Genomic DNA, 27,514 nt, shown 5'->3' with positions numbered 1-27,514 from the left:
TCCTTTGAGAGGTAGAGTAGGATCCAGAAGTGTGCAGTGTGCTACGAGTCAGAACCTACCAGGTAATTACTGTGTCGAGTGTGTTCACACAGGCCATTCTGCTCTACGTGTTTCATGTGCCCTCTGATGGCGGCTGCTGTATAACAAATCACCCCCAAACATATGCATTTAAAACAACCACTTTATTATGCTCATAGAGTCTGGGTCACGAATTTGGACAGGGATATTGTGGATGGTTTGCTGCTCTCTAATGGCTGCCCTTCTGCTGGGAAGGCCTGATGTCGGGTAGTGACTTGATAGCAGGATCTGGAGTTGTAGGCTTCGCAGGACTGGTGTTTGATAACGACTGTTGGCTGTGACACCAGCTGGGCCTGTTAACCAAAGCACCAGGAGGTGATTGCTCCATGGGGTTTGGTTTCCAACACAGAACTATGGCTTCTGGGTAGTAAGACTTCTTATGCAGTGGTTCAGGGCTCTGCAGGCAAGTGTCCCAATTTACAAGGCAAGAAAGAGTTCATGGTTTTTACGACCTAGCACGGAAGCCAACCTGTATCATTTTCACCATAGTCAATGAATTACAAGCAAGTCCCCAACCATTCAGACAAAGGACAGGTCAGTTCAATGCTGCCTCTTAATTTGGGGCAGGGTCTCACAGAGCATGGGGCGGGTGGTAGAAGCTGTATTTAGGAAATGCCGTCTGCTGCTCATGTGTTTTCTCATTTGACTCGCTTCACCTTGGAAGTAGGGATTATCGCCCATCTTTACAAACGAAGAAGTGGACTCAGATGGGTTAAGCCCTTGCCTGTTGAAAATCTTATGCATGGCAGAGCTGGAGCTTCACCCGGACTGTACAAAGCAGGAGTTCTCTAGAAGCATATGATGCTGCTTATCAGAACAGAGGAAGAGGTGTTCCGCAGCCAGTTCTCCCAGGTACGGGATCAGGAGTAGTTAAGCTATTTTCTCCTCTATAACCCTGAAGCCAGACCTAATATCTTTCCTGTATAGGTAATAAAATCTGGTCCTTATGGAGACTGTGTCATTAGTCTGGAGACCCCTTATGCCTCAGTCTACCAGACTTAGACGGGTCCTGGGGAGCTGTTATCTGCCCACCTCCACCCAGTGGGGAACATAAGCTTACTCAAAAGCCCTCCATAAAGGCAACACACACAACTAGTTTGTGCCAGCAATGTCTTCCCCACACGCTCTACTTTGGAAATTCCATCTTCCCTTAAGTCAAAGAAAGAACATAGCTTCTGCAAAGTCACACTGACTGTCCCGATGACACACCAAATCTAGACTGTTCGATGAATCTACACACTCACTGCTTATTCTATAGGTCCTTCTGTACTTTTTGCTTTCTTTTTCCAAGACTACAGTGGACAAGCACCACACCCTGCTCCTGTATCAGTTTCCCACAACCACACTACACGCTCAACAAGTACTCGGAAAGCACCAGGTGGGTCAGAGGGGCTCACGGAGTTTATTATAAGAGGAGGAGCCACACATGCTTTCAAAACTGCTTTTGTTTGGTGCCAGGGTCTGAACCCAGAGCTTGACACATGACGCCACACAAGTACTTTTCCATGAGACTGTATACCCGGTCTTTGAAGAACAGTTTTTTGAGAACCTAGCGTATACACAGCAGGCAGTGTGCAAGGTACTAATGACTCAAGTGATCCAGAAGCAGAAACCTAGACAACCACACGAGCCTGTAGGCACTGTGTGGCAGGCCAGTTACAGCAAATCCAGTGTCCAGAAGCAAAAAGTTCTCCATCATAGAGGGGACGAGGCCTCCAGAGCCAGCACATGGGAGGCAAGTCCTGTACGGAAAGCTACAACCTAGCAGCTGTCAGGCGACGCTAGAGTTAGATATCTAGAAAGTCCTGGATCAGGGGCTATTCAATCCTAAATCTTAAGCTTCTATAAAACGGCTGAGTGGTACTTTCAGCCAGGGCCATCAGATGGCGCAGGATGGCCCTCCTCTGCGTTACAGATAAGTCTGAACATAAAGGTAAACTCCCTTCCTCCCACTTAAATGTGTTAACCCTCTCATCTCAAAGTGTCCCTAAAAATCGTGACTTCTGAGTGTTTAAAACCCACTAATAGAACCCGGATAAACATGTTTATAAATTATGGGAAATCATGTTCATTTTTTTTAAGTTTACTCAATATTCATACCATAAATCCTTGATCCAAATATAATCCTATTATATAAAACTATTTCCTCAACATACAATCAACAAGAATCAAACAGCTCTTGTAAATAATTACCTTTGGGATATGAAAGAAAATGTAAACATTTTATTTGGCAGTTGTTTCTGAACACGTGAATAAATAAATGGAAAAGTACATATGAATATTTCTTTTTTTGGAGTAACAGATACCATTAAACACTTATTTACACTTCTTCACTGCAAAGAACAGTTACATAAGGAAACTTTGTCTTAGAAAAGGTAACTTCCCACACCACTGGATTGGACATTTAAGGACGGTGATACTGGTAGTGTTGGCTTTAGCAGTCTCAATGTTGAAAGGCATTCATCTGCTAGCGTGGTAAGAAGAGTCATCATGCACTGAGTTCATCCAGGTCACATACGTTAGAAAGTTTCCGATGGCAGCCATGGAGTTTGGTGTCTCATGCGCTTAAGTCAACTATGACATGTTTGTAAATCTGTGTGTTCCCCTTAAAACTGGAAGCAAAAAGGAAATTGCGCTTATTGATGGACACGTGTGTGAACGATCTGGGGGCTTGAACGTTTAATTCCTGAAACTTCACAAATCTGGCTTTCTCCGCGTCCCAGTTATACACTTGCGTAAAGGAGTAATCGCTTCCGAGGATGGCGTATTGGTAATTATTTATCTGCAGGGGCTGGAACACCATGGAGCCCCGCGACGGCATCCTCTGAATGTCCTGGAAAGAGGAGCCACCCCACTTCATGACTTTGGAGTCGCCGATGAATCTGGTCAAGCAGATGTACACGTCACCTTTTACAGAAAAGTGCTTCACCGCGTACACGTCCTCCATGTTGGGGATGTCAGTTTGGTTAGTGAATAGCTGTGTTGCTTTGCTCCATTGGTAAATGACAGGGCGCTGGGAACTACTGGACAGAATTAGGTGAGGTGTTCGGAGGGTCAGGGGTGGTCTGACTATTTCTAGGTATTCCACATCGGTATCCCTGTACCAGGCGTGTAAGGACTGGTGGGAGTAGAATCCGTTTCCGTTCCACTTGTAAATGGTGGTAAACCCAGCTTTGGAACTGTCAGCAACCACAAAGTACCAGTTGTTTTCGATCTGGAATGTTTCGATGTCATTGGGTTTTCGGATTTTGAGGACTTCGATATCCTGGATTTTTATGAATTTGTTTGCAAAACCATCTCGCTTATAGATATGAGAGCCGCCAAACAGCTGGGCCACAATGACATAGAGCTGAGTGTCAATGACTATAGGCTTGCACACCACAGTGGACGTGCCTGAGGAAAGACAAGTGAGATGTTAGTTGTACGGCCATCCTCTTTGGAACATGTAAACACACACTGGAGCTAGACATCCTCCACAAAAATCAGCCTAAGAGGAGAGACCCCCCCTTGGTTTGTCAGAGAGGACCAACCTCCAGGGCCAAACAGCAATGTCTTCGGGTTCTGAGCCTTTACACCCATGGGCCTTGTAATAAACAATGAATCTGCCACATCACATCCAACCTGCTCTAGATTTTAGGGCACAGAGATATGACCTGAACACTTCCCTCTCACTTCCTGCAGCTAGTACTGTTCTCCCTGACATACCTGAATTTAATTTCCCTAATTGTAATTAAAACTATTTCTGAACTTTGTCAGATCATTAAATTATCCCAACAACCTTGAGATAAATGTTATCTCCCCTTTCTTATCTTTGTTTTTCTGTGTCTTTTTTATTTTATTTTTTTTAAAAAAGAAAACAAACTGTCTTTTTTCATTTTACATATTAATCCCAGTTCCCACTCCCTCTCCTCCTTTCATCCCCTCCATCTTCTCCCCTACCCCACCACCCACCCTTCTCAGAGAGGGTAAGGCACATTGCTTTGAGAACGGACCAAGGTCCTCCCTACTATATTTAGACTGAGTAAGGTATGCATCCAAAGAGAATGAGTTCCAAAAAGCCAGTACAAGAAGTACAAATCCTTAGCCATCAGGGAAATGAAAATCAAAACGACTCTGAGATAGCCATCTTACACCAACCTGAATGGTTAAGATAAAAAAAACAAAACAAACAAAAAAAAAAAACAAAGATAGTATATGCTGGAGAGGATGTGGAGAAAAGGAAGACTCCTTCATTGCTGGTTGGGAATGCCAACTTGTACACCCACTCTGGAAATCAGTATGACAGTTTCTCAGAAAATTGGGAATCAGCCTACCTCAGGACCCAGCAATACCGCTCCTGAGCATATAGGACATTTGTTCAATTATGTTCATAATAGCATTATTTGTAATAGCCAGAAGCTGGAAACAACCTTTATGCCCCTCAATCAAAGAATGAATAAATACAATGTGGTACATTTACACAATGGAGTACTATTCAGTGGTAAAAAAAACAATGACATCTTGAAATTTTTATGCAAATGAATAGAACTAGAAAATGTGAGGTAACCCAGACCCAGAAAGATGAACATGGTATGTACTCACTCATAAGTGGATACTAGCTGTAAAGCAAAGGATAAAGAGCCAATAGGCATTAGAGAAGCTAAGTAACAAGGTGAACCCTAAGAAAAACATATATAGATTCCTCTGGGAAGAGGAAATACACAAGAACTCCTGTATCTGTTTTTTTGAGACAGAGTTTTGCTATATCATGTCCAGGATGGCCTCAAACCCAAATTCATGCGTCTCCTAGGCCTCAAACCCAAATTCATGTGTCTCCTACTTCTACCTCCTAAATATTGAGACTAAAGGTGTTTACCACCATGCCTGCTCATCTTTCTTTTTTTAGATAAGCAAACTCTTCTAGACTCAGAGAGACTATCTGATACCAAAAGACAGAGCTGGGATTCAAATATGGGCTCATCTGAGTCTTTGGATTATTTATTTATTTAGACAAGTTCTCATTATATAGCCCTGGTTGGTCGGGAAGTCTTTGCTGTGTAGACCAGGCCGACCTGGAACTTTAAGACACTGACTCTAGGAGAAAATAAAAAGGCAGAGGAACCTTTGTGAAAGGTGAAAGAGGAGCAGGAACTGCCATGGGCAGATGCTCCTTAAAGTTATTTAGGGAAAACCTCAGATGAAAATAGGTCTGTCAGTGGCCTATGTTGGTGTCTGTTAGCGACATTTAGAAAAACAGTCTTAACTCATAGAAGGAGTTCAGCACTTGGAACTCCAAAGACCTACAGAGCAAATCTACCCCAGACTTTTCTGACTATAGCTCTAGGGTACTGAGGGAAGAAGTCCTTCTAATAATTAAAAATAAATTTGACGTGCTCGTGTGTGTGTGTGTGTGTGTGTGTGTGTGTGTGTGTGTGCGTGCGTGCATGTGGAAGTCAGAAGTCAAGCTCAGATGTCATTCCTCAAGTGTTGTCATCTTGGTTTTGGAAGCAGGGTCTCTCACCGGGACCTGGAGCTCCCTAATTAGGATAAGTTGACTGGCCCATAGCCACAGGGATCCTTCTGCCTCAGCCTCCTCAAGGTTGGGATTAGAGGTACATGCCACCATGCCTAGGATTTGTTTGTTTTGTTTTTGTTTTGTTTGTTTGTTTTTTGTTTTTTTTATGGGTTCTGGGGATCAGACTCAGATTCTCATACTCCCATAACAAACCTGTTATCAACTAAACTATCTCCCCTGCCCTTACTGGAGACTTCTTTCATAGCTAACCTGATCTGTAACCTATAGAGGATGACTTAACCTCTCCTGCACAATGATGGTTAGAGTGTGTGAGGGATGGCCTTCAGATTTCATCTTTGGTGTCCATACAGACTGATGGAGCCACTGTGACTGTTTGATGAGCTTGCATTGAGAGGGAGTCTATGGATATACATGTATTCTGCCAGAAATAATATTCCAGGTATTATGACAGGCGGCCATGTCTGTCTATGTTGGAGAGACTAGCAATCATATGATGTGTTATTTATGATCTGTATGGTTTGAATATGTGCAAATCCCCAAATCCGTGTTGAAATGTAACTCTCTGGGCAACAGTCTGAAGAACTGAGACCTCTAGGAGGTGATGAATTCACAGCAATAGAGCCCACATAAAGGGGCTTGAGAGAATCATTTTAACCTTTCTGTCCTTCCTTTTGCTCTGTGCATCCATAGAAAAGGGGGTGTCTTTGAAATAAAAGGCAAGTTCTTACAAGACATTGAATCTGCTGGACTTTCCAACTCCAAAATCTCTAAGAAATACATTTCTGTTGTTTATAAATTACCCAACCTAAGGTGTTTCATTATAGTAGCAGGACCAAACTAAACTGTCATCGAAAACAAAACCTTTGGAAGGTTACAAAAAGGTCATTCATTCCTTTCGAGTTCTAGTTTACAGTGTCAACCAGACAAGCTGAGCACAATGACACATGTAATCCTAACACTTGGACTGAGGCAGGAGATTGTGGGTTCAAGACCAGCCTCGATGACACAGCAAGGTCCTAAAAAATAGTGGCTGATGGAATGTGCACACATCAGAAAAATCTCAGGCTCAATATCACAGAGTTCAGCTGCTCCACAGTGGCAAACCCAGAAAGAAAGAGAAGTGTGACCTTTCATGAAGAGAAAAGGGGTTCTAGAAGAAGCTTAGGTTGGATAGATAGTTTCACCCAGGGGAACTCAGTATCAAGCAAGGACGACTTATTTGGACATTTGACTTGATGGCCACTGAGAAAACCTAATTAACAATTATGACCCTTTCCACCTTGTCTAGCGGTAAGCCTTCTGCCCTCATTTGCTGGAGACAGAGTTTCACTATGTACCCCAAACTGACCTTAAATTCATAATCCCCTTGCTTCAGCCTCCCAAGTACTAGGACTACAAAGGTATGAGACCCTGCCCAGCTAATGATGGCAAGAGTGTGCCATCCTGCCTAGCCAATGGTGATTTTTTTTTTTTTTATGAGGAGGTTGGGATGTTCTTAGGAGCAGGGTTCAAGATGTCAGAAAATAACAGCTTTCAGAACTGTTTTGATTGGTATTTTACAATTTTGAAAACTGTTGAAATGGGAACAAAACCTAAGAGAGCTCTCAAGTAGCATTTTTGTGGAGGAAAAAATAGATTCTATAAACAAATTAAGAAAAACATTGACAATAGGTTTCCACACTGCAAGATTTCTCATAATTTCTAATATATTTATTATGAGCCTCCAAGAGACAGATATGGCTTATAGATTTATTCGACCAAAAAAACCCTTTTCATTTCAAGAAATGCATTAACATTTTATTTAAAATGTGCAGCAGAGTTTGAGAGTTGATCTAAAATAGCCTTCTTATTTAATTTACTTACTTTGAATTTAAGCAGATTTAGTTATGATGACCATATTTTTAAGCTGTGTATATTCCTTTATGTGTTTGTGCCGATCACAATTGTGTCCATACAAACTCTTTCTTAGAGCTAGAAACAGGAAACTGTTTATTTCCACTTCTCTTTCTTTTTAAAAGAGTTCTCCCCCCTCCGTGTGTGTGTGTTTGTGTGTGTGTTGTATATATATATATATATATATATATATATATATATATATGTATTGGGAGTGCACTCACCCATGTGTACATGTGTGGAGGTCAGAGGCCAATGTTTGGTGTCTTTCTCAACTGCTTCTCCACTGATTTAGACGGGGTCTCTCACTGAACCTGAAGCTCACTGATTTGGTCAGACTGGTTAGCTAGTGAGCCCCTAGCTCTACCTGTCTGAGCTCTCAAGTGCTGAAGTTACAGACAGATACTTGCCACTATGCCAGGCTTTCTACCAGGGTACTACGGACCCAAACCCAGCTCTCCATGCCTGTGCAGTCAGTCAGTGCAGCACACAGAAAGCCTTCTCCCCAGCTGTGTACCACTTTGGTTTGTGGCATTTTGTTTGTTTGTATGTTTTGGGACAGGATCTTCCTATGTAGCTGGGCTCAGTCTCCTGGTCCCCCTGCCTCAGCTTCCAAGCTCTGGGATGAGCACCACCAGGCCCAGTTTAGTTTATCCTCTTATTTTAAAGTCAGGAACTATGAGAATGCAGTGAAGGTGGTGGCCTTGTCTCGCTAAATGGTAGCAGAACCCAGATTAGAATGCATCGCTGTGATTCAGAGCTTTTATTCTGAAGAAGAAGAATCCCCCTTTGGAGTATATTTAGTATGCTCAGTACTGTACTAAGTTTCTTAAACACCTGATCACATTTCAGTACTAACAACCCTTGATGTAGATAATGTTCTTATTTACAAGTAAAGGAATGAAGGATTAGCTACAGTTTAGCAAGCAACCTCAAGTCAGAAAAAAGTTGGGGTTAACGCCACTAAGACTAGTCAAGGCATTTCTTCATAAACTCCTCTGTTTCTGTTGCCTTGGTCAAGGCAGTTTAATGCTGTACTCAATATTGTTAGGCTCCTCATACCTGTAATGTTGTCATAATTCCGGAAGGTCTTCTCCACATGGTCCCATTCCAGGAAAATGCATTTTCCAGTAAAAGGCTGAGCAATGACCACATACTCATCATTCATGTAGGAAAAGGTGTCTATGGACAGTGACTGATAAGGTAGATCTTGGGATTTTGCAAATTCTGCAAAATAGGAAAGGAGGATGAACAAATGTGAGCTAATACTAGTGCCTCGCTCCTTGGCTAGATCCCAAATACTCACAAGAAATACATTTATTTCAGAGAAATGGTAAAATGGCAATTCTGCTGTTTAAAAGCATGTAAAGTTTTAAAGGCTCATAATGTTTCACACATTAAATTTCTCAGATGGTTCTTATTTTTTTTTAAAAAAATCAATTTTTATACTTGCAAAAGAATGTAGCCCTTTAAACAATCTTCTACTGTAAAATGGGTTTCAATACATTACCTGTAATGATACAGTCAAAATCCTTGGGGGAGAGGCTATTGATTTTGCGTTTCTTATATTCTGGGGGGCCTTCGCAGAAGATGTCTTCCACGGTCGCATTGGTGTGGCCGAGCCATTCGACCAGCCACTTCAGTTTACAGTCACAATTAAATGAGTTCCCTCTCAGGTCCCTGAAAGAGAAACCTCGGCTGCATTTGCAGTACGTGGATCCTGTCACGACCCATGCATGATTTCAACTTCAGCATTAGCCTGTACATGCTCTATCATCTGTGTTGAACTTGCGTGACTGTCCATCCAGCTTGGGCTCAGAGAGATCACAGAGCACCCTTAAAGGCCAGCCTAGAGCCTCATAACCTATCCATGTTTGGAAGCAATGGTGCCTTACACTAAAAGAGTGGACTCAAGGGAAATAATGTATGAGTCATATGTGTAAGTTGCATTTTTCTATAAGGACCCTAAAGAAATGTAAAAAGAAACAGGTATAATTAATTGTAATGTTTTATTTACTCCAATACATTCAAAATTTCATCATCTGGCTGTGTAATCAATATAAACACTATAGAGATAGTGAATAGATTAATACTCTATTTTCTCTTTTTTTAGTATTATCTTTGAAGTTCTCTGTATAGTTTATACTTATATCTCAATTTGGAGGCTAAATTTTCATCAGAACTTTCATTAGAAATACGTGATCTGTATTTAGAGTTCATAAAGCGTATAGTTCAAAAATAGATTCATGTATCTAAGTTGTCCCAAATGTGATTATTTTCTAATATACTAAGATGAGAAAAAAAGTCAATTCAAATCTTAAAAAAATTAAGGCTCCTAAGTGTAATTGTGCATGCTTAGCCTATTAAAAGGTCATGGCTCAATCCCTAGGACAAAAATTAATAAATAGATAAGTAAAAGTCAAACTTAAAACTTGGAGCCTCATTTGTCCTAGCAGCACACTCTGGGAACTCCATGGCTATGAGCATCCAGCAGCTACGTTATTGGGTCTTAAGGATAAAGCGTAGAGATTGCTGTATGGTATTGAATTAAATCCAGTGAGCCACTGGCTTTTCTTCTTCATAGACATAGTTAATCTTGACCCTATTCTGGGGTGTACAAATTCCACTTTAATGAGAAACGACTTTGCCGTAGTAGAGTTAATGCAGACATAATACCTACAACAGTCCAAGCCTATAATAAACTATGTGACAGAGTTTAAGTTTCCACGCATGGCCTTGACTCACGAAGCTCTCTGTTTATTTACTCTGCCTCTGTGCAGATCTTCCATTTCTTTTCTGGTCACACAGAACTCAAAAGATAGGTGATGTCCATTCTTCATGAAGCATATAAATAATTTTAAATACATGTGTGTTTAAACATGTCTTAAAGAATATGCTCATTTAAAAAATCAGCAAGAACTCCACTAAAAGAGAAGCTATCATGAATCCTTGTACTTCTAAAATAATCCTTGATTTGGGTTAAGCTCATTCTGGGATTCCCTGGGAGACTGAGCCAAATTGTAAGTGTCACATTGGCACAGCATGAGATATAGGGCCCGCCATGAACTAAGTAAGTGATGGGCATCATCTAACTTTCAAAACATTCCTAGAAGTGACCTCATCCCAGAGTGCCAGCCCTTCTGGGCTATTGTGAGCCAGAGCAGATAAGAAATGTGTCGGGCTCTCAAGGCAGGTTCTTGATTCTGGCACTCGCTTGGAAAGAAATCAGTTTCCAGGAACTGGGAAAGTAGGCATGTTAGAGGAAAGTAGGCACTGGGACAACTGCAAAGAACAAAGAGGATTTCATTAGCTTCTTGATTTGAAGTTAAATTCTGGGCTTAGGAGGAAATTCTTAACTCTGATTTTTTGGTTGTTGTTGTTATTAGAGAAAGCTGTTTTGAGATATCAGCATAGATATATATCCTCTTTCTCTATTGGTTCCATCAAAATCTTAAAAATTTATTTAACTTTCATAATACATTCATATTTATTTAATTTTCTTTCTATATATTCAATAACTAAGTATAAAAATGTTCTCATACATCTTTTCATTTGTTCCTATATTCTGCTTTAGGGCAATGTAAATGCCCTGCTAATGTTCTGGAAGATATTTAAGGAGACTAAATTGCTTTGGGGGAGGATTGGGTATATGGAACTTGCTTTGCTTACCACAAAGAATATACAAATTCCTTGCAAGATCTTTCACTCTGAAGCTTAAAAGTCAAAGTTTGAAAGCTCTTTTGTTTGAAAAGGGGTCAAAAATAATTAAGTTCGTTCCCTTCCTGGGGCTTAAGCCAAATTCCTGGGGATTAAGCCTAGAGTTGTTGTTCAGGCTAATGAGTGAAAAGGCAAACTCTCCTCCCTTCCCCCACTTCCTGCTCCTTTTCTGTTGCCTGACCAACCCATGGGTGTAACCTTTCATCTTATTCTGTCAGTTTCCCAGACTCCTTTATGTTTTTTTCTTTGTAGCCCCACTTCCTGGACCTCATGAGAAAAAAAGAGATCTTGACATTTTTGTGGAGGTTTCTACTTTCCTGGTTCCCCCAGTGACCTTAGAATCACTCTTAACTGACCTGCACACGCTTTTTCAAAGTAATGCCTGAGTACTTGAGCATTTAGGATTTCCCATGCTAAATCATAAAGAATTCTAGCATTTAATCTACGTAGATTCACGAGTGAAGTCAATTAAAGCATTCTAATTTTAAAGCCAATTAAAAATATTAATCATCAATATCAGGTCTCACTAATCATTTTAAAGCAGTTAACCAGTGATTTCTTAGGTCCTCTTACACATTTGTTAAAGAATCCAGGCCTTTGAAAATATCTTTTGGGAGTGTCTGGAGATTGTTGTTTGCGAGACTCCTGGAAAGACAAAAGTGAGACAACAATGTAGTGAACATGTTAATAAATGCCATTAATAATAAAGTTTCCTTTTAATAATCATCTTCAGTCTCTTAAATTATACGTAGTACTTTTCTTTTCCCAAGATACTGCTCCAATTTCTTTTGTTGAATTTTCAATTTCTGACCTCTTTGGGTCAACATCCACTTAGCATTGACCAAACACTTGGTACTGACTTGAGGCAAAAGCAACATTAAACCATCAGCAGAAGGATGCTTGGGCATCCCTCTTTGAATTTATAAGCCGAGGCTCACACTCTCACAGGTCCAGCCTAGAGGATGCTTCCCAAGTGATGACTGATGGACCACACTAATGTTCACCCCCAAATGCCCTCCCTCTTTTGGCTGGGACTTTGACTTCTTCTGGGCACCTCCTCATGCTTCAGAGAGCAGCTAGACTTTCCAGTTCCTTTGTCTTCATGTCCTTTCTTCTTTCTGAAGGGCATCCCCTTGTTTCTGGCTTTCACGTTTTCATTTCAGTCTTTCCATCTTGGCAAAAGCTTTCTCACTAATGCCCCCACATCCATCCTCTTTAATTATTCCTGCCTTCTGATCCTTACCCTGTTGTCACAGAATTATTTTCTCTCTTCTCCTAGTTACTGTTTCACAAATGACCAGGATGAGTGTGATAATAGTTAACACACAGGAAATAGTTTTGATGGTAACAAGGTAAGAGAAATGTATACACACTACAGAAAACTGGACATGGCTGAGCACTGGGAAGGGTACCAGGTACTGACCCTTTCTAGGTTTTGCCAGTGCATTTTATATATTTTCCACAATAACATTTAAAGCTAGAGCAGAAGAGCCTTGTGTTGGTCTCAAAGGTCTTTGAAAATTCTCTCAATGTCCTTTTAAAACATTCTTCAACGTTCCCTGTCTTTTACCTCCTCTACTTAAATATGAGCTCTTCCATGTTTAGACATTCATGAGTTTTAGAACTTACTTTAAAATTGATTATGCTGTTTTGTTGGTTTTAGAAATTACTACTAGATGCCAAAACATTTTTTTCAGTGAACCATGGGGATGCAAGAATGGGAAAAGAGTCAGAAAGTTCAAGTCCCCGTGACAATGGGTTTGGTAATAAAGGGCATGGTTTTGCAGTCAGCCTGAACTGGGTAGAAACTAGTACTGGATTATGGGTTCTGCATCTTTAACAATCGTGCAGCCAGGTGGTGGTGATACACGCCTTTAATCCCAGCACTCGGGAGGCAAAGGCAGGTGAATCTCTGTGAGTTCAGGGCCAACCTGGTCCACAAGAGCTAGCTCTTGTGGGGACCAGAGATGATAAACTAAGTATGGATAGGTCACCATACTTCCAACCATTATCACCTGCCAGAGTAGAACTCAGCCCTTGATAAATTTAATGAGAAGCCCAAGTCTCAGTAGTTTACCCTGAAGCAATACCTGGTAGCAGGAAGAACCATAAACTGAGATAACCCAACCCCCAACCCAAGAGCAGATCATTCAAAGGAAACGCCTGGCATTCCATGTGCTGTAGATAGAAACACCTGCCAGCACACACTCACCAGGACACCCTAGACAAATGTCAGCCAATGAGAGGTCCTGAACCTCAGAGACCCCTCATCCCCACCTTTACTACTATAAAAACCCAATTCTAATTGAGCTCGGAGCCCTCCGGTTATTTCAATACATTGGACATGCTGAGAGACCGAGTTTGCAAATTTGATTAAAATAAAGGCTCTTTGCTTTTATATATGTGACTCGGTTTCCTTGTTGGCCTTGAGGGGACTTCGCAGAATTGGGCATAATAGTTCCAGGACAGGCTTCAAAGCTACAGAGAAACCTGGTCTCGGGAAAATCAAAAACAAAACAAAACAAAACAAACAAACAAAAAAAAGAATCGTGCTACACTGGTGTAGAATATCTGCTCCAGGCCCATGTGTTAGAGGCTTGGTCCTTAGCCTCTGTTCCCTTACTGGGAAATGGTAGAAATTTTAAGAAGTGGGGGATGACTTGGGATGTGTCCTTGAAAGATCACTGAGACTCTGGTCCCTTCCTATGCTGCCTAGGTTTTGTCAACTTGACACAAGCTAGAGTCATCAGAGAGGAGGGAACCTCATTGAGAAAATGCCTGCATCAGATTGGTCTATAGGCAGGCCTGTGGGACATTTTCTTGATGGATGCTTGCTATGGAAGTGTCCGGCCCACTGTGAACAGTGCTATCTCTGGGCAGGTGGTCCTGGGGTATGTACAAAAGCAGGCTGAGAAAGCCATGGAGGCGTAAGTCAATACACAGCATGGCTAGCTTCTCCTTCAAGTTTCTGCTTCTTGCCTTCAAGTTCTGGACTGTGACTGGGATATGTAAGCCAAATAAACTCTCTCCTCTCCAAGTTGCTTTTGGTGGTGAGAAGCATGAATCTAATTAGTCTTAACAATAAAAACCTGGAGGCAGATACGGAGGGTGAAAGCTGAACGATCAGAGAAGAGAATGAGCTCTGGGCCCCATCAGGCAGCGGGGACAGATGCAGAGCCTGAGACGGCCCTGCTGCCTTTAAGATTAGGCTTCCGCCAGCGTGGTTGGGGTTATAGCATCCTTCAGGTTCCGCAGCATCAAGTTCTCCAATCTGCATTACTTTTCCTCAGCCTCCTGCGCCGCCCGCCCGCCAGCTTCACAGAGAAACAGCTTCATATTATTCTCCTTAGTAGAAGCTTCAGCTCCCTGTATCCCTTAGTTCAGGACCAGTCTGACCTTCTCAGAGTACGCCCCTGCCAGCCTACCCTCTCTGGGTGTCTGTTATCCCATCTGGAGAAACTAAGAAAAGAGAATGCAGGTTCCATTCGCTGTGACAATTAACAAACACAGCTACCAATGGCTTTACACCTACTCCACTGCAATGGATTTTGGGAAAACTGCTGTGCCTGCAGGTGAATTTTGAAGGCTTATGTGCGTCAAGATCCCAAAATGAACTTTTCCTTCTTGCCATAAAAACGAATGATGCTTAATAGCTACACACTTTAAGAGATGTATTATTTATTTGTGTGTGTTCCTGTTTGCATGCATGCCTGTGTGTGTGTCTCTGTGTATGTGTGCCTGTGTGTGTATATATGTGTGTGCCTATGCGTGTGCATCTGTGTGTGTCTCTGTATGCTTTTATGTGTGTGTGCCTGTGCGTATGCCTATGTTTGTGTGTGTGTGCGTGTGTGTGTGTGTGTCTGTGTGTCTGTGTGTATGCCCTCTGAGGTCAGAAGAGTGTGTCAGATACCCTTGGACCTAGAGTTACTGATGGTTGTAAGCTAGTTACCCCAAGAGTGGTGGGAACTGTATTCCTGTTTTCCAGAAGAGCAACAAATGCTCTTAACTGTTGAGCCATCTCAACTTAGGAGGGTGAAACCGTCTTTTCTCTCTTTCTTAGGAAGAAAACCCTGTGGCTTAGTAGTCCTAAAATTCTATCTTTTGCCTTATTGACACATATACCAATATATAAATCTATATACTAATTATTTACCACATTAAGAAATTTTTGAAACTACAAAAGCTGTTTTTTAAGAGAATAAAGGCAAAAAATAATCATCACGGTGAAGCTTTCTTCCCATCACTAACTCAGCCACCTGGAACAAGGGATTCTGGGAGCCACATCACTGGTCCTGTGCTCCAAGATTTCTAGTATCTGCTGTCTTTTAGAGCAATGGCTTGTAGGAATGGAACTATGAACTGGGGTCTAGACCTCCCTTCTCTTCAAAGGTCTCTTCACTGGGCTACTCCGGTAAGTGTAAGGGTTAAATCAGAGCCAAGTTTTATATCAACCCGAGAACTCTTCTTAGAAACAAGAGGAAGAAAACTTGAAAGTGTAAAAGAGAAAGTGGTCTGGGGATGAGCTGCGGAAAAGCAGGGCCTGGCCTTGACCCGAGCCAGCCTCTGTCAGACTCACCATCAGGTTCCACAAACCAGCTCCAGAGTGGAGTGGGAACCCGTGTAAGCTAGGAATGGGAGGCAGGCTCGAGTTCTGGCAGTTTTCTATGAAGTCAGTTCTCTTAGGTAAGAAAGTTTTCCAAGTTCTAATCTTACTCTTAAATCACATCTTCATATTTTTCCCTATGAGAGGCTATGGCTTCTTCTTTGATAATCAGATTATTCTGGAAGCAGGACTTTAAAGCCACATGGTTAAGAGCCATTGCCTCTGGCAAGGGGCTTTTCTAGGAAGTAGAGAGACACGACTATCAGCTGGGGCTAACAGAGGGGTGAAGACAGGGCAGCAGGATACGAGAAGGCATTTCCTCATGGTTCACTACTCCAAGGATGGTTCTGCTTTGAGAGCTTGAAGAATGTGTTAGTGTCCTCAGTATATACCTCCAAATGAATAAAGAATGTGAAAAGGCAGGGAGGGATGGAGGGAGGGGCAGGGAGAGGGAACAGGGGCAGGGAGAGTGAGGGAGGAAGGGAGACTGAGAAGGAGAGAGAGAGGGAAAGAGGCAAGGATGGAGGGAGAAAGCAAGAAAGGGAGAGAGGGAGAAAGGGAAGAAGGGAAAGTGGCAAGGTGGGAGGAAGAGAGAGAGGGAGGAAAGGAAGGAGAAGGGGAGGGAGGGAGAGAGGCAAGCAGGGAGGGAGGAAGGCAGAGAGTCTGAAGTAGGTAGAGGAAGATCTCTTATCTATACACAGACAAAAGCAGGTGACTCTTCTCCAGGAATCAGTCATGTGAGCTTCAGCCCAAAGACATTATTTAAACTAAATTGTTTCCCTGAGATACCACACTAAACACCAAAACCAGGTTAATTTCCCGCCTTTTTAATACCATTAACATAGGACTTCGGGGATTAAACTGCTGGTTGTTAGCTTTCTTGTTTCCAGATTACTCACATGCATATGATGGTGTTGGTTATCTGTCAACTGATGGTGAGAGTCAGTTCACAGAAAACAGAGTGCTTGCCTAGTATGTAGCTCAATTGCTAGAATGCACAGTTGACTAGCATGCACGAAGTCCTGGGTTCAAGCCCCAGCACTGCATTAACCAGACAGGGTGACACACCTGTAGTCTCGGCACTTGGGAGGTAGAAGAAGCAAGATCAGAACTTAAAATCATCCTTGGCTGCATAGTGAATCTGAACCCAGCTGGGGCACATATGCCCTTGCCTTGAAAAACGCGAAAGAAAGGAAGAAAGAGAGAAAGAAAGAAAGAAAAAAAGAAAGGAAGGAAGGAAGGAAGGAAGGAAGAAAGAAAGAAAGAAAGAAAGAAAGAAAGAAAGAAAGAAAGAAAGAAAGTCAGAAAGACAGAATTGACTTGGTACCTGACTGATCACAGAGGATCTTGCTCCAGTGGAAGGGACAGTGAGCAACTCTACAGTGGGTACTAAGTGACAATTAGCACTTCTCGGGTATGCCTAATCAAGAGGAAAGGAATCACCAATGTCAAATGATGAAGGCTATTAAATCTCAGTTAACTGAGCTCACAGAGAAAATTGTAATTGTTATAAAACGAGTTTATCTTATCTGGGTGGTGGTGGCACATGCCTTTAATCCCAGCATTCAGGAGGCAGAGGCAGACAGATCTCTGTGAGTTCAAGGCTAGCCTGGTCTACAAGAGCTAGTTCCAGGACAGGCTCCAAAGCTACAGAGAAACCCTATCTTGAAAAACAAAACAAAATAAAAACAAACCAACAAAAAATGAGTTTATCTGTACTGACAGCGACAGCAAGGTACTCAGGGACTCATAGCTCCCAAACTTGTTTGGAGACTCATGTGTGGATAGCTACAAAGTGCTTAGAAGGGAGCCTGGAGAGCGCCAGTGCCCAGGGAAGAGCTAACCCGCAGGTCAGAATCAGGATTGCAAATGCTGCGGTGTTCTCGTGCTCTCTCCAGTTCATAGCAAACCAGAATGTCAGTCTGTGGGGCTGCAGACTCCTAGAGACACACGCCCAAAGAGAGGATGGTTGCGGGTGGGGGGGTGGGAGCACCCCAGATGGCTGTGGGTGTTGCTTTCTTAGCAGCACAGCCCTGTGGCACTGAAACAAAAGCGCCGTCTGAGCCAGTCTAGTCTGCCATGGCGGCGATTTTCCAATGGGTTCCATTGCCATAATCAAAGGTTGTCTCAGGCAAACCACCAGAGCACCAAGGTGGACGCAGTGATGGGAAAAATGGCTGCCTGCCTTCCAGAATGCCTGACCCTAGCTGCTAGTCTCCCAAGCAGGTGTTGGGTGTGGGTAATAGCCCGGGTGTTCTGAGGGATGAGCTACGAGTAGCCTCTGAACCAAAGCTGCACTTTCAAGAGCCTCTGTTGTCACCGCGGAGGAACTGGGGGAAGGTGAGTGCGTGTGTGAGAGCAGGTCCCTAGGATGTGGAGGTGGTGGCCCCAGTCATGAAAATTCACAGTGCTGTCTGTGTGCTTTTCCCCTAACTCTGGGTCTTGGCACACAGAAACATACACTACAGGTCCCTTGCCACATGATGTCATATGCTGCTGCCTTAAAATTCTGACAATAAAAAAGCCATCGCTAGAACTAAGCTTATCCCGGTACCCTACCCTAGGATTTCCCAAAACTGAACTGAGTCCGCCAGTCTTTAATTAGAGTCGTAAAAGTATGCCTGCATGATACCAGGGTACTCCGAATAAAGCAATTCAGAGAGGGTCTCAGTACTTAACAGCTTTTATAGCGGCTGAATTACAAGAGTAGGCCACGATGTCTGGCTTTGTTTTTCTGTATTTGTTTGTTTGTTTGTTTTTAATGTGTTTTCTGGGGGCTTGAACTAGGAATCTCATGCATACGAAGCAAGGATCTTACTTAGTTACTTACTTGTTTTTTTTTTTTTTTTTTTTTTTTTTTTGGTTTTTCGAGACAGGGTTTCTCTGTGGCTTTAGAGCCTGTCCTGGAACTAGCTCTTGTAGACCAGGCTGGCCTCGAACTCACAGAGATCCGCCTGCCTCTGCCTCCCGAGTGCTGGGATTAAAGGCGTGCGCCACCACTGCCCGGCAGTTACTTACTTGTTATCTATAGTGACTTTCAAATTGTCTGTGAATGCCCTTTAGGAAGTAAACCCAGCAAAACAAATATATTTTAAGAAGTGATAAAAATGCAACGTCTCTAAAGGAGCAGACCTAGTCTTTGCAGCAGATCTAATATCAGGCCCAAACGAAATGAATTTGGTTTAAAAGTGTGCATTCAATTCCAACTCTGCAGTTTGAGAATGGGAGCAAAGGTGGGGTTCTTCAGAATCTCCTTCACTCCTCTCTTCAGATTTTATTACGGTTATTTATTTGTGTGTCTGTGTACAGAGCTTGTATGTGTGCATGCACACACCACGGTATATGTGTGGAGGTTGGAGGATAATTTACAAAGAGCTGGTTCTCTCCTTTCACCATGTGGATCCTAGGATCCAGTTCAGGTCATCAGACTTAGCAGCAAGCACCTTTACCCACTGATGCATCTTGCTGGCTCTCGGATCCCTTTTGTCTCTCAGATCTACACCTTAAATCATGTACCAGGATCTGGTCAGCTTTGATGAGGGTTCTCAGGTTCTGCTTTAACTGACACAGTAGAGCCCTCTCTGGATGGTTTGCTGAAGACCTGAGCAACTTCCGACTTTGTGGCCGATGAGAAGGGGAGTAGTGTCCTCTCTGGGCATAATTTACACATTCATTTTCATGCCTCTAGGAGGGCAATGTCACTGCCCAATCCTTCTGTAAGGTCACCTGGCGACTACAGTGAGGTAAGGGTGTGAAACCGCTTTATAAATTCTCCCTCTGGTGTACACAGGCCAGAGGGCTTGCTGACAACACCTCGCTGCTGGAATGCTTGCCTTTCAACTGGAAAGAACTGGTCGCAAGGTGGAGAAAGTGCTCTTTGAAGCCTAAAACCTTATTCATAAGCAGTAAATATAGTGGGAAATGAACTAGATGTACTGAGCAGGCAGAGACATTGGGTTTCAAAGACTGCCTGCTCCATCCCTAAAGGGAAGCAGGAAGTACACCTTCAAAAGGAGCATAAGTAGAAGGGAGCACAAAACCTGAAATGTTTGTTTTCCAATTCCTCTTCCTGTTCCTTCAAGGTGAGATGGATCTCACTCATCCTCAGGGCTCTTTCTCCTTGTAATGCTTAAATCGCCCCCTAGCAATGATTTAGCAAGGCCCAATTGTTTCCACTTTTGTAAATTAAAATAACAGCATCACAGATTAAGTAAAGATGCAAAAAAACCTAAGGGTCCCATTTGTTTGACCTAAGCCTGCCCTCAGATATAAACCTCCTCCAATAAAGTCACTCCTCCTAAGCCTCTCCAAACAGTTCTACCAGCTAAGGAATGTATAAGTCTATGGGTGTTATTCGCATGCAACCCGTCACTACATATGGTAATGAAGAGCCATTTCACCTTTTGTGTGTTTATTTATTTTATTGCATTTTGTCTGAAAAACATTCTGCAGAACTAGACTCTATGATAAACACTGCATAATATTAATTCTTCTCCATAACCATCTTTATATCATATTATACCACCAACTGGAAGGGCATTGCAAATGGTGTTTGTACTATAATGACCATAGACAAGCCTTGAAATAATAGGATTGGATTATATAAAATACCTTTGACTTTCAGCTTCCTCTGTTTTAGTCCTAAAAGCAAGAGACAATGGGGCCTGGTAGATATAGCAGGATGACCACATGGCCACACTAGAAAGTAGGTTCTAAGAGCAAGTGTTGCTCCGCTTCATCAGGGCTTAAAACAGAGCTGAGCAACTGTGAGATTAGCTCAAGATCAACAGAATGACTATGACACACAGATTTCTCACATCATCAGCACAGATGAGTCTCACTTTAGGTGTTTATAAAAATCGCCACTGATTGATTGAGTGGCCAATCCAATTCAGAGACTGAGTTGGTATTTTTATAGTTACATAAGAAATCAGTTCAATAATCATGTCTCCTGCTCAACATTCTGTTTCTGATCTGGGCCTGGGGTTGCAGGCCTGTAATCCCAGATACTCAGGTATTTGAGGCAAGAAAATTATAAATTCAAAGCTTGTCTAGACTACGGAACAAGCTCAAGATCAGCCTGGATAACTTAGTAAGATGCTATCTCCAAATAAATAATAAAGCTGGGTGGTGATGGTACACATCTTTGATCAGCACTGCGGGCTGGTTATATTCCCATGTTGTAACCAGAAAGCACATCTTATGTTTCTTCATGTTTCCCGGGAGACAAAATTGTCTGTAGATGGAAATTTCTCTCCCACCCAGTTCCACAGCAGTTCAGTCCCAAAGAAACACAAAGAGGCTTATATTAATTATAAACTGTTTGGACTATTGGCTGAGGCTTATTATTAACTAACTCATAACTTAAATTAGCCCATAATTCTTGTCTACATTTAGCCTCATGACTTGGTACCTTTCCTCAGTGAGGCATTCTCATCTTGCTTCCTCTGCATCTGGCTGGTGACTGACTCTTTGCCTTTCCTCTCCCCAGAATTCTCTTAGTCTGCTTGCCCTGCCTATACTTTCTGCCTGGCTACTGGCCAATCAACATTTTATTAAACTAATATGAGTGATAAATCTTTACAGTGTACAAGAGTGTTTTCCCACAGCAATTGTCCCTTGTTTAGAATGACTGCTGTATCTTTAATCACCCACCAAATAATGAAGTTTTTCAGGTAATAAAATAGACCATCTAAGCACTACATAGATACTGCCTATGGTTACATCCTGTTTAAATACATATAAAGTCAGGACTTATATGGTGAAAAAAGAACAGCAAACATCAAATTAAATGATATAGTCAAACTTACCATTCTCCAATATAATTCTTCAATAAAACTTATTTAAGTCATCTTATTTCCCTACATTAGATTGATTTTCTAATTATGCTCCATCTGGGCTAAAAATAGCAATCACAATTAATTTCCTGAGTGCTTGCTGACAGATGACAGAGAGGACTGCGAGTGTGCATGGAGAGAAAGAATTTGAGTTCTTAAATTTTCATGGGCACTCTTAACCTTAGGAACCAAACTGAATTCATGGCTCAAAAACAAAGGTAGGACTATGGCTCAGTGGTAGAGTGCTCACATAGCGAGTACAAGTCCTCAGGCTTAATCCCAGCACTGCAGAATCACCAATAAACCCAAATCAGCCCAACAAACAAAGCTTGAAAAATAATAGCAACAGCTATACTTACAGGTGAATTAAAGACTTGAGTCCCCGGAAAGTATGTCTTGAAATGGACTTGATATTGTTGTTTTCTATGAATCTGTAAGAGGTGACGACATTTTTGGTCAGACAGCCACAGGAGCCGAGGAGTACCTGTCCCGAGTCAGCGTTGGGGCGGGGCGAGGGGGGGTTGTCTTACTTACAAATATTCTAGATGTGGAAGACCAATAAAAGCGTCATCACTGATTACATCAAAGGAGTTGGATGTGAATAACCTGCCCAGAGAGAGTGCACAGTGAAAACCGTGAACCTGTCAGCCTGTTGGTCTTTACTGCTTTCGTCCCCTAGAGAAACAGCTGGAAACAGCTGGAGCTTGACACAGATAAATGTCTGATTCTATAGTGTTGTTGATACAGAAAACCATGGCTGCTTTTCTCAGTCCTAGCTGTCCCCTCCTGAAATGCTCACTGAAGGGGAGCCCCTCTCTCTAGGTCATAGGCGTCACGTGTCCTAGGAAGCATTTGGAGACACAAGTCGAGCAAGTAGGTAGCAGGTACAGCCAAATCTACGGCAAAGACACTAGGGGTCATTTTCATGAGAAAACAAGCTCTGGAAACTTCTGGAATGCTTTGAGAGGCTAAAATAATGGAGCAGTGGGAGTTTAATGCTGGGAATTATGGGAGAAATGTGGCCCCATTATGCTGTGATAGCTCACGGCAGGTATAGTGAGCGGACAGTGGTCATGAACAGCAAACACCAGCTAACCTTTCTCTGAAAACACAAGAGGCTGAAGATGGAAAATAACGGTACTTAGGAGACAGCTGAGGCCGTTTTATTACTAAATAATTAAAAGAAACACTTTTGCTTGGGCAAATTTATCAGCATTTTTTCAAAATCACCGAGGAAAAAGGACATCAACAAATCTATCGCCACACCCTGTTGAACTCTTTGGAGAAGGTGCCAGGTTTCTAACCAAAAACCTAAAAACAGGCATTTTTAGGCTAAATAATTGAATTGTGTGCCAGACAATTTAATAACAATGTAATAAGTCTGCTAGTAAATCTTGTAATATTTTTACTTTGAGAGTGCAGGTTAAATGTAACTGCCAGGAATTTGTCAAGCGACTTCCCCCTGAGCCCGGTAACCAGGGAGATTAAACCGGGAGATTTTACTTTCTGAAGTACTTTGAAAGGAGTAATTTACGTGATAGAATAATCGGGGGAGGGTTAGACATGAACTGAGTAGGAACCGATGATTTTCAAAGCTGAAAGGATGGGAACACAGGTGTGAATTTTATGGTCAACCCTATTTTTAGAGACTCGAGATTTTTTTTTTCCATATAAAAAATGGAGGTGAAGGACGAACCAGCCAAGTAAAACAAAATGACCTCTTCTGCTTCTTCCCAAGTCCTGGAAGGATGTTGAGTTCACTACTAATCCCTCTTCCCTCTAGCGTCATGACTTTTTCAAGTCACTCACTGGACTCTGCAAAGCCAAGAGCCACTAATCAAACACATACTACAGCCTGTTCTTATTGAAACGAAGCACGAGGTTCATGACTCCCGTCACGACTCTGGTAATTGTCTCTTCTCATTTTACGGTTTTGGAAAGCCACACGATGCTCAGCCTCACTCTAGGTAAGCTGACATCCCAAGGCTTGAGCAGGCTTTGTTTTGGTCCTTAAGGGCAGCAGCAACAGGGATGAGGGGGGTAAAAGAGAGTAGCGACAGATACAGATAAGTGCCTCTGGGAATCGACAGTTTGCAAACCGCCCTGCGGTTCACCAGGGACACTCCAAGTTGTGGGAAGAAATAGCTCTTTCATCAGTACCACCCCATTACGTTAAATCAGAAGCAAGACAGACTGGGAATGGTTACCAGTGGACATCCCTTGTCTATGCATTGTCCATGCGTGGCACAGAGATGAAAGATGGGATTTCTTCTAGAATTTCTGTTGGCTTGTGCAGTACTTATTCTTAGTACAAGGATATGTGATAGTAACTGCTTCATTGTGAAGACTGGACAAATATTTGTCGAACAAAGTGGCTTTCACTTTACAGCACATTGCTAGATTACAACATTGGATGTAATCTTAGAGCCAGGACTTGCCTTTATTTGTTTTTGTGCCCCCAACTCTATCCCATTTCCTGGTTTTGAAAAGAAAAATGTTTGCCAAACTAAATTTCAAAGGTTAAAACCTCTGGCTAAAACTATAACTACAAGCAAAATATCCTAAGGAAAGAGGTAAGAACGCGATAAAGCACATGCTATGTGGTTGACAGAGAAGGACAAAAGCCAGCCGAACAAATCTATGTAGGTAGACATCAACACCGTGGTTGCTCTTGGAGGGTGTTCTAACTGAAAGCAAGCACAAAGGCTGTCTCTAGGGTGATAATAACATTTGATTTCTTAACCTGGGTGCTGGACCCAAGGGTGTTTATTTGTAAACAAACAAAAAGCCATTGAGAAGCAGTGTACTTGTGATGGTGACCATGTCTTTATGTATAATTATCTTCAATTTAAATTTTTTTTTTTTTTTACAAAAGCTGAAAAAGTTCCTCTGGCTGAGATAATAATGAATATCATAGTTTTTTGATTCTAAAATTCAATAGTGATTTCTATGAACATGGGATTGTAAAATTTTCTAAAAATATTCTAAATCTACTTGAGTGGTTTATTTTATTGTTCAATATAAACATGAAAAGACTCGTGAATAGATCACATTCTATGAGGAAAATAAAACTCAAATCCTTCATTTTTATAGAGTCTTAGAAATACATTTTATCTCACCAGGTAGTGGTGGCACACACCTTTGATCCCAGCACTCGAGAGGCAGAGGCAAGCAGATCTCTGTGAATTTGAGGTCAGCCTGTTTTACAAAGCTAGTTCCAGAACAGCCAGAACTAAAGCCTGTCTTGAAAAAAAAAGATAAAAGAGAAAGAAATATTTTATTTCAACAATATGATTTGGAATTAAATCAGATAAAACAAGTATTCTCCTAACTCTGTTAAAGGAAATAGTGCCCGCTGTAGCCCATGTTCATACAGAACAGTTCTAGGCAAAGCAGGATGGTTGTGTTCTATTTTACATAACCTCTGTCCTTTGCCGTGGATGATTAGGGTAAAAAGGACATAGTTTTTCCCTCACTAGCCAGTTCCTAGATTGGGTAGTATTCCACCATCCAAATGGCCTGGCTCAGAAAAGTATTGGCTAAGACAATAATACCCTTCTTCAGTTTGTGGAACTGAAAGCTGAAACAAAGTCAGCTGAGGAGCCTAAAGGAGAGCTCTTGGATCAATGACAATTAAGACGTGTATGCAAGGACCACATAGGAACTGACCGCATATGGAGCCCTCACAAAGGGAAGAGTGTTGAAGGCTGCACGGGGAGATGCCTGGATCTGTGTCACCTCCAAACAGCGCTTTTCAATCCTGGATGCACTTGGAATCACCCAATGAGCTTAAAAATACTGACAACTCATTCCCATTCTCAGGGATTCTGGCTAAATTCTACACTTGGAGTGTGGCCCAAGCTATTTTAAAGCTGCCTGAGTGGTGTGTGCAGCCAGGATGCATAGGGAGAAGCTTCTGGGTCAGTTGCGATACCCCGTGTACTTGTGGGGACCAAGAATCTTCTGATCCTTGTAGCAGTTGATGTGGGTCATGGAAGGGCTATGGGCTTCCCTGTCTCCCAAATACACATAATGTGAGTCCGCAGTCATATGGATCAGATGGGACAACTGTCACCACAGGAGCCATGCCTTAGAGTTGTTTGTGGGGGGACACAAGTCTGAATGGCCTTGTTACCCCTAGCAAAGATCAGAGGTCTGGGCCAACAGACTTGCCAGGAGATATCCCAGTCTGGAGAGGTCACATGTGGTTTGCTTCTATTGCAGTCCCATGAGACCTCTGAAATTTCTGCCACTTCTCTCTTTCTGCAGAAGGAGAAAACCAGGCACGTTCCCACTAATCTTGGAGGGGATAGATGGAGTGGGCCTTGACCGCTCTAGTTCCCCTCAAGAGATAAGCATGTTTTAATATGTCATGAAACAGGCTGTGGGAGGAGTGAGGACAATTTTTTTAAGCCAAGGGTGTGTGTTTCCTTACCAGGAGGAAGACCTAGAAAGACTGCATAGAATGGACTGAGAAAAAAAATCAGAGAAACAACATCCTTTACAATAGCCACAAATAATATAAAATATCTTGGAGTAACTAATCAAACAAGTGAAAGACCTGTATGACAAGAACTTTAAGTCTTTAAAGAAAGAAATTGAAGAAAAGATATCAGAAAATGGAAAGATCTTCCATGCTCATTGATAGGTAGGGTTAACATAGTAAAAATGGCATTCCCACCAAAAGTAATCTACGGACTCAAGACAATTCCGATCAAAATCCCAACACAATTCTTCACAGAGATTGAAAGAACAATACTCAACTTCATATGGAAAAACAAAAAACCCAGGATAGCTGAAACAATCCTGTACAATAAAGGAACTTCTAAGGAATCACCATCTTTTACTTCAGACTCTACTATAGAGCCATAGTAATAAAAACAGATTGTTATTGGCATAAAAACAGACACATGGATCAATGGAATTGAATCAAAGAGGCTGACATAAATTCACACACCTATGAATACCTGATTTTTGACAACGAAGCCAAAATTACACAACGGAAAAAAGAAAGTTTCCTTAACACATGGTGCTGGCATGCCTGGATGTCATGTATGTAAATAGATTCATATCTATCTCCCTGCACAAATATCAAGTTGAAGTGGATCAAAGACCTCAACATAAATCCAGTTACGCTGAAGCTGATAGATGAGAAAGTGGGACGTAGCCTCGACTGCATGGGCACAGAAGACTATTTCCTGAAGATGATATCAGTAGCACAGACACTGAGAGCAACAGTTAAATGGGACCTCCTGAAACTGAAAAACTTCTGCAAAGCAAATGACACTGTCAATAAGACAAAATGGCAGCCCCCAGAGTGGGAAAACATCCTCACTCATCCCCTATCTGACAGGGGGCTGATATCCAAAATATATAAAGAACTCAAGAATCTAAACATCAAAATACCAAATAATCCAATTTAAAAATAGAGTACAAATCCAAACAGAGAATTCTCAACAGAAGAATATCAAATAACCAAAAGACAATAATTGCTTACCATCTTTAGTCATCAAGGAAATGCAAATCAAAAAGACTCTGAGATATCATATTACACCTGACAGGATGGCTAAGATCAAAAACACTGGTGACAGCTTATGTTGGAGAGGATGTGGAGAAGGGGGAACACTTCGGCACTGCTGCTGGGAGTGCAAACTTGTACAGCCACTTTGGAAATTGATATGGTAGTTTCTTAGAAAATTGGGAATCAATCTACCTCAAGACCTAGCTATAAAAGTTTAGGCATATACCCAAAGGATGCACACTCATACCACAAGGACACTTGCTCCACTATGTTCATAGCAGCATTATTTGTCATAATGCTGGAAACAATGCCCCTCAACTGAAGAATGGATAGAGAAAATGTGGCATGTT

The 27,514-nt window shown here is 42.0% G+C and overlaps 1 protein-coding gene across 4 annotated transcripts in view; it reads right to left on the bottom strand.

Annotated features, from left to right (window-relative positions):
* Positions 1-2,635: 2,635 nt before the first annotated feature.
* Lgi1 (leucine rich glioma inactivated 1) overlaps positions 2,636-27,514 on the bottom strand; it is a 39,272-nt gene continuing 14,393 nt past the window's right edge. For 2 of the 4 annotated variants that reach the window (XM_038309698.1, XM_038309701.1), the window contains 6 exons: positions 22,178-22,249; positions 22,003-22,074; positions 11,777-11,848; positions 8,997-9,166; positions 8,549-8,713; positions 2,636-3,471 (listed from right to left, as the gene is read on the bottom strand). In XM_038309698.1, the coding sequence (XP_038165626.1) occupies positions 2,636-3,471; positions 8,549-8,713; positions 8,997-9,166; positions 11,777-11,848; positions 22,003-22,074; positions 22,178-22,249 (1,387 nt within the window). The remainder of the gene's footprint in view (positions 3,472-8,548; positions 8,714-8,996; positions 9,167-11,776; positions 11,849-22,002; positions 22,075-22,177; positions 22,250-27,514) is intronic. The other 2 variants (XM_038309709.1, XM_038309706.1) reach the window with 2 other exon arrangements.

The sequence above is a fragment of the Arvicola amphibius genome, chromosome 1 (assembly GCF_903992535.2).
Source record: "Arvicola amphibius chromosome 1, mArvAmp1.2, whole genome shotgun sequence".
Taxonomy (NCBI): domain Eukaryota; kingdom Metazoa; phylum Chordata; class Mammalia; order Rodentia; family Cricetidae; genus Arvicola; species Arvicola amphibius.
This window is presented reverse-complemented; position numbering and strand designations above follow the sequence as displayed.